Here is an 11429-nt window from a genome sequence, read left to right on the forward strand (position 1 = left end):
TGAAACTGACACATTTATGTCTTTAGCCACCAAATGTAGTGTGTGTGATTGTGTGTGTGTATCTAATAAAGTGGCAGTTCTATAAAGAGTCACCTGGTTGTGCAGTGAGATTGTGAAGAAGAAGAGTCTGAAGCAACCTACAGGCACTGTGCTTCCTCCCCCAGAGCCATTTGAGCAACAATGTTCTCTAATGCATCCTGATGTGGTCAGAAGTGTGGATCCTCTTTTGTGCTTCAATGTATCACATCGCACCGACAAGTTCTTCAGTAAGTGGAGCAGATTACAAAGCAGCCCTGATCATTTAGCTTTTTTACTTTTTCTACCAACCCGAGTGCCAAACAACAGTGACATACAATGGAAAGGATTGGCCCCTCTTTCTTCATCCTGGGTGAGGCTCTTTGTGTGTCTGTGTGTTAAGGTGTGTTGTCAAATCTATGTTTGGCTTTGTTTAGTCTCAAAGAAGCTGTCCGCACTGACAAGAGTGTCACCTATAAGGTAACTGTAGGTTATAATACTGCATAAAGTTACGCTGCTGGTAAACAAATGACTGCTGGTTCACATCAAGGGTCTCAGTTACCAACTAAATTGTTAAATTGTGTAGTTTGACGATGAGGTGTGTAGTGTATTGTATATATTTCAACAATAAACCTACACTGTACTTCTAGTAAGGCAAACAAATTGATAAGATGATTAGATCTTTGCTTGGGTTGTTTTTAAATCTCACTTCTACATTGTTTTGAATGAAAGAGTTGTGTAAATGAGTTGCTTTCAGATCTGTATCAGTTTGTTAGATGGTGCCAGCCTCTCTGCTGTGTTGCAGGTCTTTTTGTGGCTTCTGCCTTTCAACCACCACCAACCACTCAAAGTGTATTCAACACACAGCAAGAAATACAGCATGGGCAGTTCAATGATAACATGAACCCCCCAACTACCATGCCCACCTCCACTGCCGACGCCGTCACCAACACCACCATGACACTGAACGCCACTGCCTCAACAATCCAGAGCACAAACACAAGTGAGGATAGTTATCTGATTAACTAATAAATTAAACAACTTATCTATTTGCTATCTCTAATCAAATCTTAATTCCAGAAGGTGTCAAGGCTGTTTCCACTCCAAGACCTCCAAGGACAAGCCTAAGGCCTCCAGTCACATCTGAAGCCACGACTCCCACCAGCAAATCAGTGAGCCCGCACAGCCAAAGTCAGTCAACAGTGGTGAACTAAATACTGAATGTCAAACATCATATCAGGTTACAGAATTGTGCAATTTTCACAATATTTTCATGCAGGTAAATCATCATTTGACCAAAGCTTGAATTACAAATGTAGTTAGTTTCTGTTCAGACTGCATTTCATGTGTTGAATGCACATTTCCATTGACATTTCTCCTTTCAAACAAAAACGTTTTTTTATTCAAGCACCTTCCACTTCATTCAAGGAGGATGTGAGGAAAGGTGACACCACATGTGAGTTCACTTTGAACACACTCCAGTATGTCCCAAATGAACAGCATTCAAATGCAGAACACATGTTTGAGACTGGAATTTCTCCTCTCTAAATTCGACTGTGTTGCCTCCTTCAGCTATTGTCACCATCGTCATTATATTAACCGTAGTCGTTCTGGTTGGAGTTATATTTTACTTCCTACATCGCAGAAGGAGGGTGAGTTCTCTGTTGATACCACTCCCAAAGACATATTACTGGATTCCATACACATATTAATAGATTGTGTGTCCCTACAGCGGGACACTCTTGACTTCACATCCAGACTGGATGAAGTGGCGATCCCTCTCAGCACTGTGGAACCTGATGTGCCTGTTGACAGTGAAGCTCAGAATGGTTAGTTTACTCCCCAACACACACACACACACACACACACACACACACACACACACACACACACACACGCTCACACACACCCTTACATCACCAACAAACTTTGTAGCTTTCGCAAAAGGTGCCGCAACTTTCTTATTGCAGGGATTTTCCACTTTCTTGTTGTTCATCCTTCACTTTCCGCAATTTTAGGTATGCAGAACGTAGGGAGTGCAGGAGCTGGAGCAACTTCTTCTTGGGCCACCGCCCAAGAACCAGAAACCAAACCTGAAGGAGAAGACGAGCAAAGAGGTGAGCTGTTACGAAATAAATTCATATGACATTTGTAACATTTTTGTCCGTGTCGTCTTGTGTGTGTGATGTGTGATGTGTGATGTGTGATGTGTGTGACAAATTCCTTCCTCTTTTGTAACATCAGCTTGATTGCATAAAAGGAAGTAAAGTACGTGGAAGGTTGCTTTAACACACATCACAATTGAGGTGCAGTTTATTAACAGACAGAGGTAGAATAGTAAACTCAACATATTTTGCTTCAACACATAAATGATCCAACATTCTAAATCAAATATGGAACACAGAATGTAGAAACCTGATTCAAAGAACTTCAAATATACAAAGTGAGTGTTTTTCACAGGTAGGAACTTCCTTCATTAGCAGCCTGGCTCATGTAGTCACACCACACATATCAGATGAAGACTTCCACTGAAACGTGTCAGTGCCTCTGATGGAAACTGTGTGCATCACTGACAGATAGTTCCTTATTTTAAAAGTGTAGAAACAGTGCAGAGGTCCTGTGCAGTACCGGAGTGTACCACTTGGTGGAAATAGAAGACAAGGAATTTCCAGCCCGATCAGTTAATGACATGAAAGCTGCTCCCACCTGAATTCCCTCACAGTGGCCAGCAGGCATTTTTTTATTATATATATAAACATCTAATATTGCATCATAGCGAGCAATAGAACATTTTCTTTTTCTTTTACATATCTCACGACAAGCAAAGCAGATTTTCAACCCTTTCATGTAACATTCAGAATAAATTATATATAATTTGTGTTAGGATGTCATATCTTAAAGGTAAACTGAAGCTGACTGACTGACTGACAAACTGAAAAGCTAATTGCTAATTTAAGTCTTATTGTTCTGATATTTCCCCCCCTAAGCTTTGAGAGCGGATCAAACGCTCCCTGTTTTCCTCAGAGGGCTTGGCGGGCTGAGTTACAAAGGGTAAAATGTGGAGTCACGTCCGGGCCTGTCTGTGTGCCCTGGGCCACGCTTTGTTTAAACGGACAGTGTTGATGGCCACTTTGAAATGCATCTACTTTCCAAATGGCTCTCTTCCTCTCATGGGAAAGAGAGAATGAAACGTTTGTCTTCAGGTGACTTTACTGCAATCAGAGCAGGTGGGCAGCCAGACTTCTAACTGTGCACCTGGGTCTGCAACAGCTGTTTTGATTTACATCGATGACAAGGAGAAGTGCTGCATTTGGCTGCTGCTGACTGCTTTGCTATTCCTCTCAAGACATTTGCAAACTATGGGTTCTATATTCACAAAATTGTTTCACCAGTGAAGTTCCCCTAAAGAGCTTCTGCTGCGATAATCATCCTGTCACACCATGGCCACAACCAGGCCTACACCCCTATGCTTTACATCATTGACACACACACACACCCTTAAATCACTAACAAACTTTGTAGCTTTCTTATGGCAGGGATTTTTCACTTTCTTGTTGCTCATCCTTCAGTTTCCACACACACACACACACACACACACACACACACACACACACACACACACACACACACACACACACACACACTTATGCTCACAAGCAGGTAACACAAAGATGGCAGTCAGACTTTAAGGAGCACAATTAAATGCAGCTGTATTGCATTTAGAAGTTCTGTGCAAACCACTAAAGCTGTATTGCAAATCATCGTTAGTAACTGGTAACCTACAGCAACACTAAGAGACACGGAAGGCAAAGAGATGCAAAATATATAATAATATTAAATCAGCTCATTTGAAGTTTAGGAGGCAGTTTGGGGAAAATATTTTACTACTTACTTTGGGTTTTTGGCACTTCCTTGTCCTTCCCTGAAAAAAATGTAATTTGGGAAAAAAACAACTAAACAACTCTAAGGTTTTAGTTGTAGTTGTTTAATTTCAGTTCCATTTTGCCATTGAGGATGATACAAACTGATACAACCCCTGACAGGTCAAACATTGAGCTTTTTTTATGTCTCCGTAAATACATTTTTAAACATACAAAAAAATTTAAGCTGCAATAAATAATTGGCAACAACTGGCAACAAGAGAGCAGAGAGAGTGGAAATCAAGTTGATTTACACATAGTCCCAGATTGAATGTCTCTGATTGAATGTCAATTTAAAAAATAACGGCTGTTTGAAAGGTTTTATTTGACCTCATCACAAGTATTAACTACAGATCCCACTTCCGTCTCGGGGGTTCTGAGTGAGGATGCTGACACTCAGGTGCCATCTGTAGGCCTCATAAAGAGTCCAGTTGTCCTTCAGACACCAGACAGACTTGTTGTTTTCTCAGTAGGTAGGAATGATGCCTGAGGAGCCATCTTAGTCATGGCAGAATTATGTCTTCAACACACGGTCACCTTCCTCCTCCCTTCATCTGTGCTTTCCCTACACCTAACCCCGGGTCAGATAATGATGGGGCCACCGTACTTTCCCACAGCCTCCAACAGCTGCATGGCTATGGCTCATTAGGAACTGGTCAGTAATCAGCCGCCTCATTACCAACATGGTGGCCCCCTTCAAATGCCTTTGCCCAAGAGAAATCCCCGCTGACTGTCAGAGAGGGCAGAACCACTTCAGGCCATATGAGAAGAAATGCTGTTATTATGTGGCAGTTAAATAAAGAGACGCTGATGCAGCAAAAAATCTGCCGGTCATAAAAAATTTGATGACAGTGAAAATCTTAAGTGATATTCCACAATTGTAAAAATGTGCTGGAATGGATCAAGTTGAGTTTACATGGAATGAATGAGTGTTCCTACATTTTGTTAAATGATCTGGCTTGTATGTTATTTTCATTCGGATTTCACTTTGAATGCACAGATAATGCCTCAGCTGGATTAAGATTAAATGATACAAGTTCTTGGACTCGCACAAAAATTAGTTTCGCCTTTGCTGTCCTTCACAGCTGATCCTGAGAATTCTGACGTTGCCGACGGAGCAGTATCAGCTCCATCCCCGGACGGCGCTCCAGACGATGCCATAGATCAAAGCGATGAGCTGAGTCCCGCTGCACCTGTGGAGCCGAGCCCAGAGGAACAAACTGATGACGACAGCACCCTCTCCAACAACACCTCAGAAGAGACGCTGAAGGAGCCAAACGACAACAACAGCAACAATGCTGACGTGAAGCTGAACACAGCAAGAGGTTGGTAATAAAATACTTGGCCCCCCATGAAGTCCCACAGTGTGTACAGGATACACATACACTTTTTCAACTATGACTTTGTTTGCTTTGGTATTCAAATCAACCGCTATCATCAGAATTTCTGAAAAAACATTGGTTTTGAATTCATTATTCCCAAAAGAAATGAAGGTCTAAAATGAAGGTATGAATATAAAAAAGAAGAATATAGTAGTATGAGCGGCATGTGGAGGTGTCTTACTCAGACTTGAAGCAATTTACATTTTTATAACCTAGGTCTGTTAGTAAGCACTGTTACAGCATACTGAGATGATTTCATTGATTTCTTGCCTTAATTTAGTTATAATCAGACTGGTATAATACAACTACTGCTGTCATTAGTTTTCTGAGATGCTTGATGACCTCTAGTGACTAAAACATCATAATAAACTGAACAGAAGTGATGACAGTTCCAGTCTCGTCCTCCTTCATCTACCGACATGATTTATTATGCACTGATTTATGTATAATCCATTGTCAGTGGATATAAATGGCTGTTGAGTTTCCACCTCAACTCACATCTACTGACCAGCTAGTGCTAAGCTCCTACTTATCAGCTTTTTCTTTGATCAGATTTGACATCGAGCAGCATCTTCTCTGAAGTTCCCCTAAGCAGCCCATGAAGGCCTCTCTGTCGCTGTGCTGGGCCTCACAATCGTGGTAAAGCTCACTGCACACACTCCACTGCAGCTGCTGCACCATTTAACCAGCTCGGGTGTTAGTAAAGGGAGAAGCCACCTACTCAGGCTCCATATGACCGCTGGGAGTGCTGTATTACACTTCCCCATGCTGAATTAACATATTATAAATAAAGAAGTCCTAAACAATAAATCTAATGTTATTAATGTGCTCGTCCCCAATACTGTAAATCAGGTTGATAGTCTGGCATCTAGAAGTGTATAAATACACAGTGATCCTTATTGCTGTACGCAAGTGACCACAACATACTGTTAATCATTCCTTTTTACTGCATGCTTTAAGTGCTTTATTCTGATTGATGACTTGTAATAGGTTTTTTATGCGATAAAAATACTACCCACACTCAAAATGTAAACAAGTGTCAGCTCACCAACAGATCTGAGTTCTCTGATTTGTTGACACCAAATTATTTTCAGTTCATGAAATACAAAAATGCTTATTTGTCATCATCTCATATCCTCCTCAGTTATGTATCATATGTGAACATTTCTCTATATTATAAAATAAATTGTATATGCCCTGAAGAAAAGTCCCGACATCAATTCTCTTGTGGTGTGATCAAACCTAAAGGCGACAATTTTGACTATTATATATCTAAATCCCTATCCTGCAGTGCTGTGTAAATGCTGCTTTGCTTTATGATTTAACCTTCTGGTCTCTCCTGCTCTACCTTGCATTGGTGCGTGGGCTTCTTCTAACACGCGTAGTAACATGGACCCTCTCAATCTAATCATCACATGCTTGAGGATGTAAAGATCACATCTGCACCTGCGCTCCGTCTCTGCTCAGAAGCTGCCGCGCTGCACTCAGGGCCGCAGCCTGAGGCCCCAGGAATTCACACCACTCTTAACAGCTGATGATAAGCCCACATCTGAGGATGTAACTACTTGTGCTCTGTGTTTGCAGTCACGGCTCATATATACATTTTCACACAAAAAAAGCCACCTTCATAAATCATCGGCATTTCCGTTTCTTCACAGGCCGGCTGTTTTCCCCAATATCACCAAACTACTACAATTATGTGTGTGATATTGATGCTTTTGTCTTTTTAAAAGTTAGTTAGTTATTTTAGATGTGGAGAAACTTTCTTATCATTTCTTATCAACATTCCCTTCACTTTGTGTCGTGTTGGATTGATTTAATTGATTATTAAACTATGCTATGTAACACAGCACAATTTCACAGTGGAACCATTGAGCATATTGATCATCATGTGAATTAGATTACCTTGCAAACCTTGTATTTTAATGGATAAATGGTACTTTGTTCAATTTTTTCCTGGTTGTTTAGACTTGTTATTGTGCAGGAAGAAAGCTCAAATCATTCACTTGAAGGAATATCGAACCTTAATTAGAATGCAACTAAATGTAATTCATTTCATTCAAACTCAACATTCACTATCCCCCCTTCCGTCTGCACAGCCAAGTGCTAATTGAAGGCTGTGAAGCTCAGATTCCTTTTTATTGCTGCCTTCAAGATCAGTTGGGAAAGGGATTTGTCAACCTTTGTGCCATCCTTGCCAGAGGGGTAGTAAACAGTCTTAAACCCAGAATTATTGACTCACTGTTTACTAGAACCCTATCTTAATGCGATTCATTCCACAACTCCCTCTGTCAGCTTTAGCTATTCAGAATTCAGCTTCACACTGTTGTTGTGTCTGTTATCAGGTCAGTGCAAGAAAGTTTAATTCCAGAAGAAGGGCAAAGCTATATAGCAACAAGATTCTATTTGGATTTCACAAAGAAATCATTTGGCATGAATTCGTTGTTATTTAGAACACCAATGCATGGCACCATTGAACATTTTAATCAACCAGATCACTGGGAAATTGTTAAACGATAGCTGATTTGGTTTTGAGTAACAGCAACTTTGTAACTAAAGACAACTCAGTGCAGCACGGCAGCTGCATTCTAAAGGCCATGTGTGTGTGCTACATCTGACACAGCCTTCCTGACTGGAGTCTGAAGGTAAACTTGTCTATATCTTCTCTGAATGTACGTGATGATGATAAATCAATTTAACAGGGGAAAGAGCACAAAGAGGAGAGGGGAGGTACCATTCACAGGAATTCCGTGTCTGCTGTGTGTGTATGTGTGTTTGTACTCTCCACATGATTATGATGGGGAATGCAATGGGGAAAGCTTGCGCATTTTCCATTTCACTTCTTTCTGTGGAGCTCAGTCACAGTAATGAGAAGCTTTTCCTAACTTTGAAGCGTCGCCACATGCTGCATTGCCTGGCAGAGTGCACAGATCAGTGGAGAAGCTGCTTCCAAACAAACAAATTTGGATGTCAAGCTTTTTTTTTTTTCATACAATGGATGATCAAATATCATATGATATCTTGACAGTGACTCCACTGAAGAGTATTTTATGTAATTATTTTACTAGAAACTCCTTGGAATTGCCTCTAATCTGCCCGGTACCAAAAGTTCACTGGAAATGTCAACCTTTCCAGATTAAAGACAACTGAAGTGCATGCCTGTGGGAAACTGCTAAGTATGCGTTTGTTTTCTGAAATAAGATTGAGGCCAGATGGTAAAACAGTCAATAATAATAATAATAATAATAATAATAATAATAATCATAATCATAATCATAATCATAATCATAATTTATTTGTAAGTAGTGGAGAAAAGAAAAAGTGCCAAAAGAAACCACCTGGTTTCAGGTGGTGATGAGCAAGCTGGAAACTTGAAAAGGTTCCTCACCATTCTCTAGTGCTGGATAATGGATATGAGCTGACAGGTCGTAAACCAGCATAATTAGACTTGGGACTTGTGTGTTATTTTCCAGTCAGAGTCAGGCTTTCATGTTTAATGGTTAATGTTGCAGGAAACCGACAGTACCAATTGAGATGAATATTTCAGAGTGAGCAAGGGAGAATACGAGACGGATTTGTCAGTCAGACAGGGTTTGTAGTGAGATTGTTTTATTCCCCAGGGCTCTTACTGGAAGGGGCTGGTAGATTTGGTTCACAGACAGGTCATGGAAGCAAGGAGGGTCAGCAGTTTAGTCTCTAATTCACATTTATGTGAATCATTAGGGACATAAATGCCCCTTATAATATTCAATCAATGTTTGTCCAGATTGTGAAAAAAAACACTAAATGAATGAATAAAGACAGAACCAAAAATTTTACTTTTAAGCAATTTTGCACATTTTCCCAAAAGGCCTCATTCCCTGGGGCCATATTGCAGGTGAGTACATGGATCTGTCATAGGCAGTATAACAATGGTGCATGTGGTGAATGCACAGTCCTTATCTCAGTAATGACAGTGAGCAGAAGCTTCCTGCTGGTGAGGTTTGATGTGGTTCAGACTGGCAGGTCCGCCATTACACCTGGGCAGCTTTACAGGAGGGAGGGTCTGCCGGAAAATGCAGACTGACACTCCCTTCTCACTCTGGGGAGGAAACAGCTGGTACTGGGTGGTTTGACACCCCCCAACTTCCTGCATCAAACCATCAAGTTTTCACAGAGAAATTGAAAACTAAACTTTGTAATTGGAAAGTTGTCTGGATGTGGATAGCAATTAGACTGGGATCATTAAAGGGTTGCAGAATATAGTATACAAGCAGTGTTGAGGCTGACAATTGCGCTTGTAATACCTGTTCTCACGTGAAAACCTTTTTTTAAACTCTCTTCACCTGAATGATTTTTTGATTCTCCACTCTCAGATCCCTTGGGTGAACAAAACTCTTTAATTAGCTACTTCCATCCTGAAAAGTAGGGAGACAAATGGTTTTCACCCAACAGTGATGACAGGTGTGATCACTCAGGTTACATTCTAGCTTGAAATGGTGCATACCTTTTCGGTATTACTGCATTCACAGTGCAATGATTTTAAACAGATGAAGCCTGGAACATGCAATAGGATGAAGCATCAAGCTGTCAGTGTTTCAGGAGAAATGTGGAGGATTTGTTATGGAACAGTGGACGTGCTTTCATATACCTAGTGAGTTCTTATAAGCTCAGCTCAGTTTCTTCTTCTATACATTGTGTGAAGACTCGGGCAAAACACACCAACAGACATTGCACATGTACATAGAACCTTCCTCGTTGTTGCTCCATTTTCATTGTTAACCAACAAAGCACTGGAACATGATATGGGCTGGACACTGATGTCATTTTAAACAACACGACTCACGCATAGGGAAACATCTCTTAGTGTTCTCACGGGGGACCTAAGCTACACCAAAACAAACATTATAATGAATCAGTGTCTCAGTGAGTTTTAGAGTCACTTATCTTGTGTTTTAGTCATTCTGCATACTTATTTCAACATACAGGTCAAAATTTGCTGTTTATGCCAGGAAGAAACAATTGAATTGCACATGCAGTTCAAATTGTAATGAAACAAACTGTCGCGTTTGATCTTTTGACCTCTGAGGATATCATTTTTTTAAACACCCTGTCAACATGTGCATTTAGAAATTATGCACCAAACTAAATAGGAAGCTGACAGCTTCCCAAGCAGTTTAGGCAGAGTTTGTTTTGAAACTGAGCCTGTTAAGAGGTCATATTGTGTTTTTGTTAAAGATGCAGAGACACTGACAAATGAGGTCACCGGATCGTCTTTGAGCTTGAACCAGTGTGGTATCGGTTCACATAGTTGAGTTAGATCAGGGTCAAGGTAACAAATCTTTCCAAGACTTGCAGCTAAATTGGAATCTTCTTCCTGTAGTCTGATCATTTTGAATATCAGCTTCCCTTTCCATGCCTGCTTCTTAAAAAAAATCCTTGTCGGCATGTTCTTCCTGCACTGCTTCCATGACCCACAGAGACTCCTGGGTTTGGCCCTTTCCAAAGGTCATGGGTCAGACAATCCTAATTAAAGGGTACACAGTGACTGAGAGTGAGAATGATGTGGCCTCAATGTCAGAGTCAACTGGCTCACATTCTTTGCCTGCCATTGAGCAAGTCTCTGCAGAATGTGTAAGATCCAGATACATTTCAAGAGGAAAGACAAATACAGATGCCTTAGGGAGGATGACAACAATATCTTTTTGTGTCATATAAGGAAATGTAAAAATGTTTAATTAATTGTTTTGATCTCAATTGGTCCGAGTTTAAGAGACAGTGACTCAAATCGTTCGAAGCAACATGAAATAATGAAAGAGTCTGTGTCTCTGTATCTTGTGCCCACTTTCCCGAATGCCCCAACCACCCCCATCTTTTTATTTTCAGACTTGGCACAGTAAGTTGCCCTCTGACCTTAAGTGTTTACACACTGGACATTTTACAACTGTTACATTTTCTAGATTCTACCTTTGTACTTCAGTCCATGGCATGCTTTGGCAGGTGGCTATGGAATGGCCTTCAAAACATTTATAGAGCTTAATTTAGTAGTAAATGTTTCACTTCCTTACACTACAGTGCCTGTCGCTCAACAAAGGGAGGGAGCGTAATGAAAACAATTTGTAGGCCATACAGA

At 40.7% G+C, this 11429-nt stretch overlaps 1 protein-coding gene across 2 annotated transcripts; it reads left to right on the plus strand.

The window, feature by feature from the left end:
• The first annotated feature begins 212 nt into the window (after positions 1-212).
• Positions 213-6306, plus strand: LOC142996852 (uncharacterized). 2 transcript variants are annotated; one of them, XM_076147968.1, is made up of 9 exons: positions 213-388; positions 821-1018; positions 1099-1206; positions 1424-1471; positions 1588-1667; positions 1748-1844; positions 2034-2132; positions 5021-5260; positions 5870-6306. In XM_076147968.1, exons 1-9 carry the CDS (start codon positions 355-357, stop codon positions 5917-5919), a joined length of 954 nt encoding a protein of 317 aa, XP_076004083.1. In that variant the 5' UTR covers positions 213-354; the 3' UTR covers positions 5920-6306. The 2 variants fall into 2 exon arrangements, with proteins under 2 accessions (XP_076004083.1, XP_076004082.1); XM_076147967.1 differs by having other exon boundaries at positions 215-388; positions 1096-1206.
• Positions 6307-11429: the final 5123 nt, after the last annotated feature.

Source organism: Genypterus blacodes, unplaced genomic scaffold, assembly GCF_046128005.1.
Source record: "Genypterus blacodes isolate CSIRO-AG114 ecotype Tasmania unplaced genomic scaffold, CSIRO-AGI_Gbla_v1 ptg000039l_1, whole genome shotgun sequence".
Lineage (NCBI taxonomy): Eukaryota > Metazoa > Chordata > Actinopteri > Ophidiiformes > Ophidiidae > Genypterus > Genypterus blacodes.

Excerpts from the sequence above, each read along its gene's own strand:
- LOC142996852 (XM_076147967.1), top strand. The coding sequence starts at position 355 with ATGGAAAGGATTGGCCCCTCTTTCTTCATCCTGG. Across the intron at positions 389-820 it reads CCCCTCTTTCTTCATCCTGG|GTCTTTTTGTGGCTTCTGCC; the intron begins GTGAGGCTCTTT and ends GCTGTGTTGCAG. Across the intron at positions 2,133-5,020 it reads AGGAGAAGACGAGCAAAGAG|CTGATCCTGAGAATTCTGAC; the intron begins GTGAGCTGTTAC and ends TGTCCTTCACAG.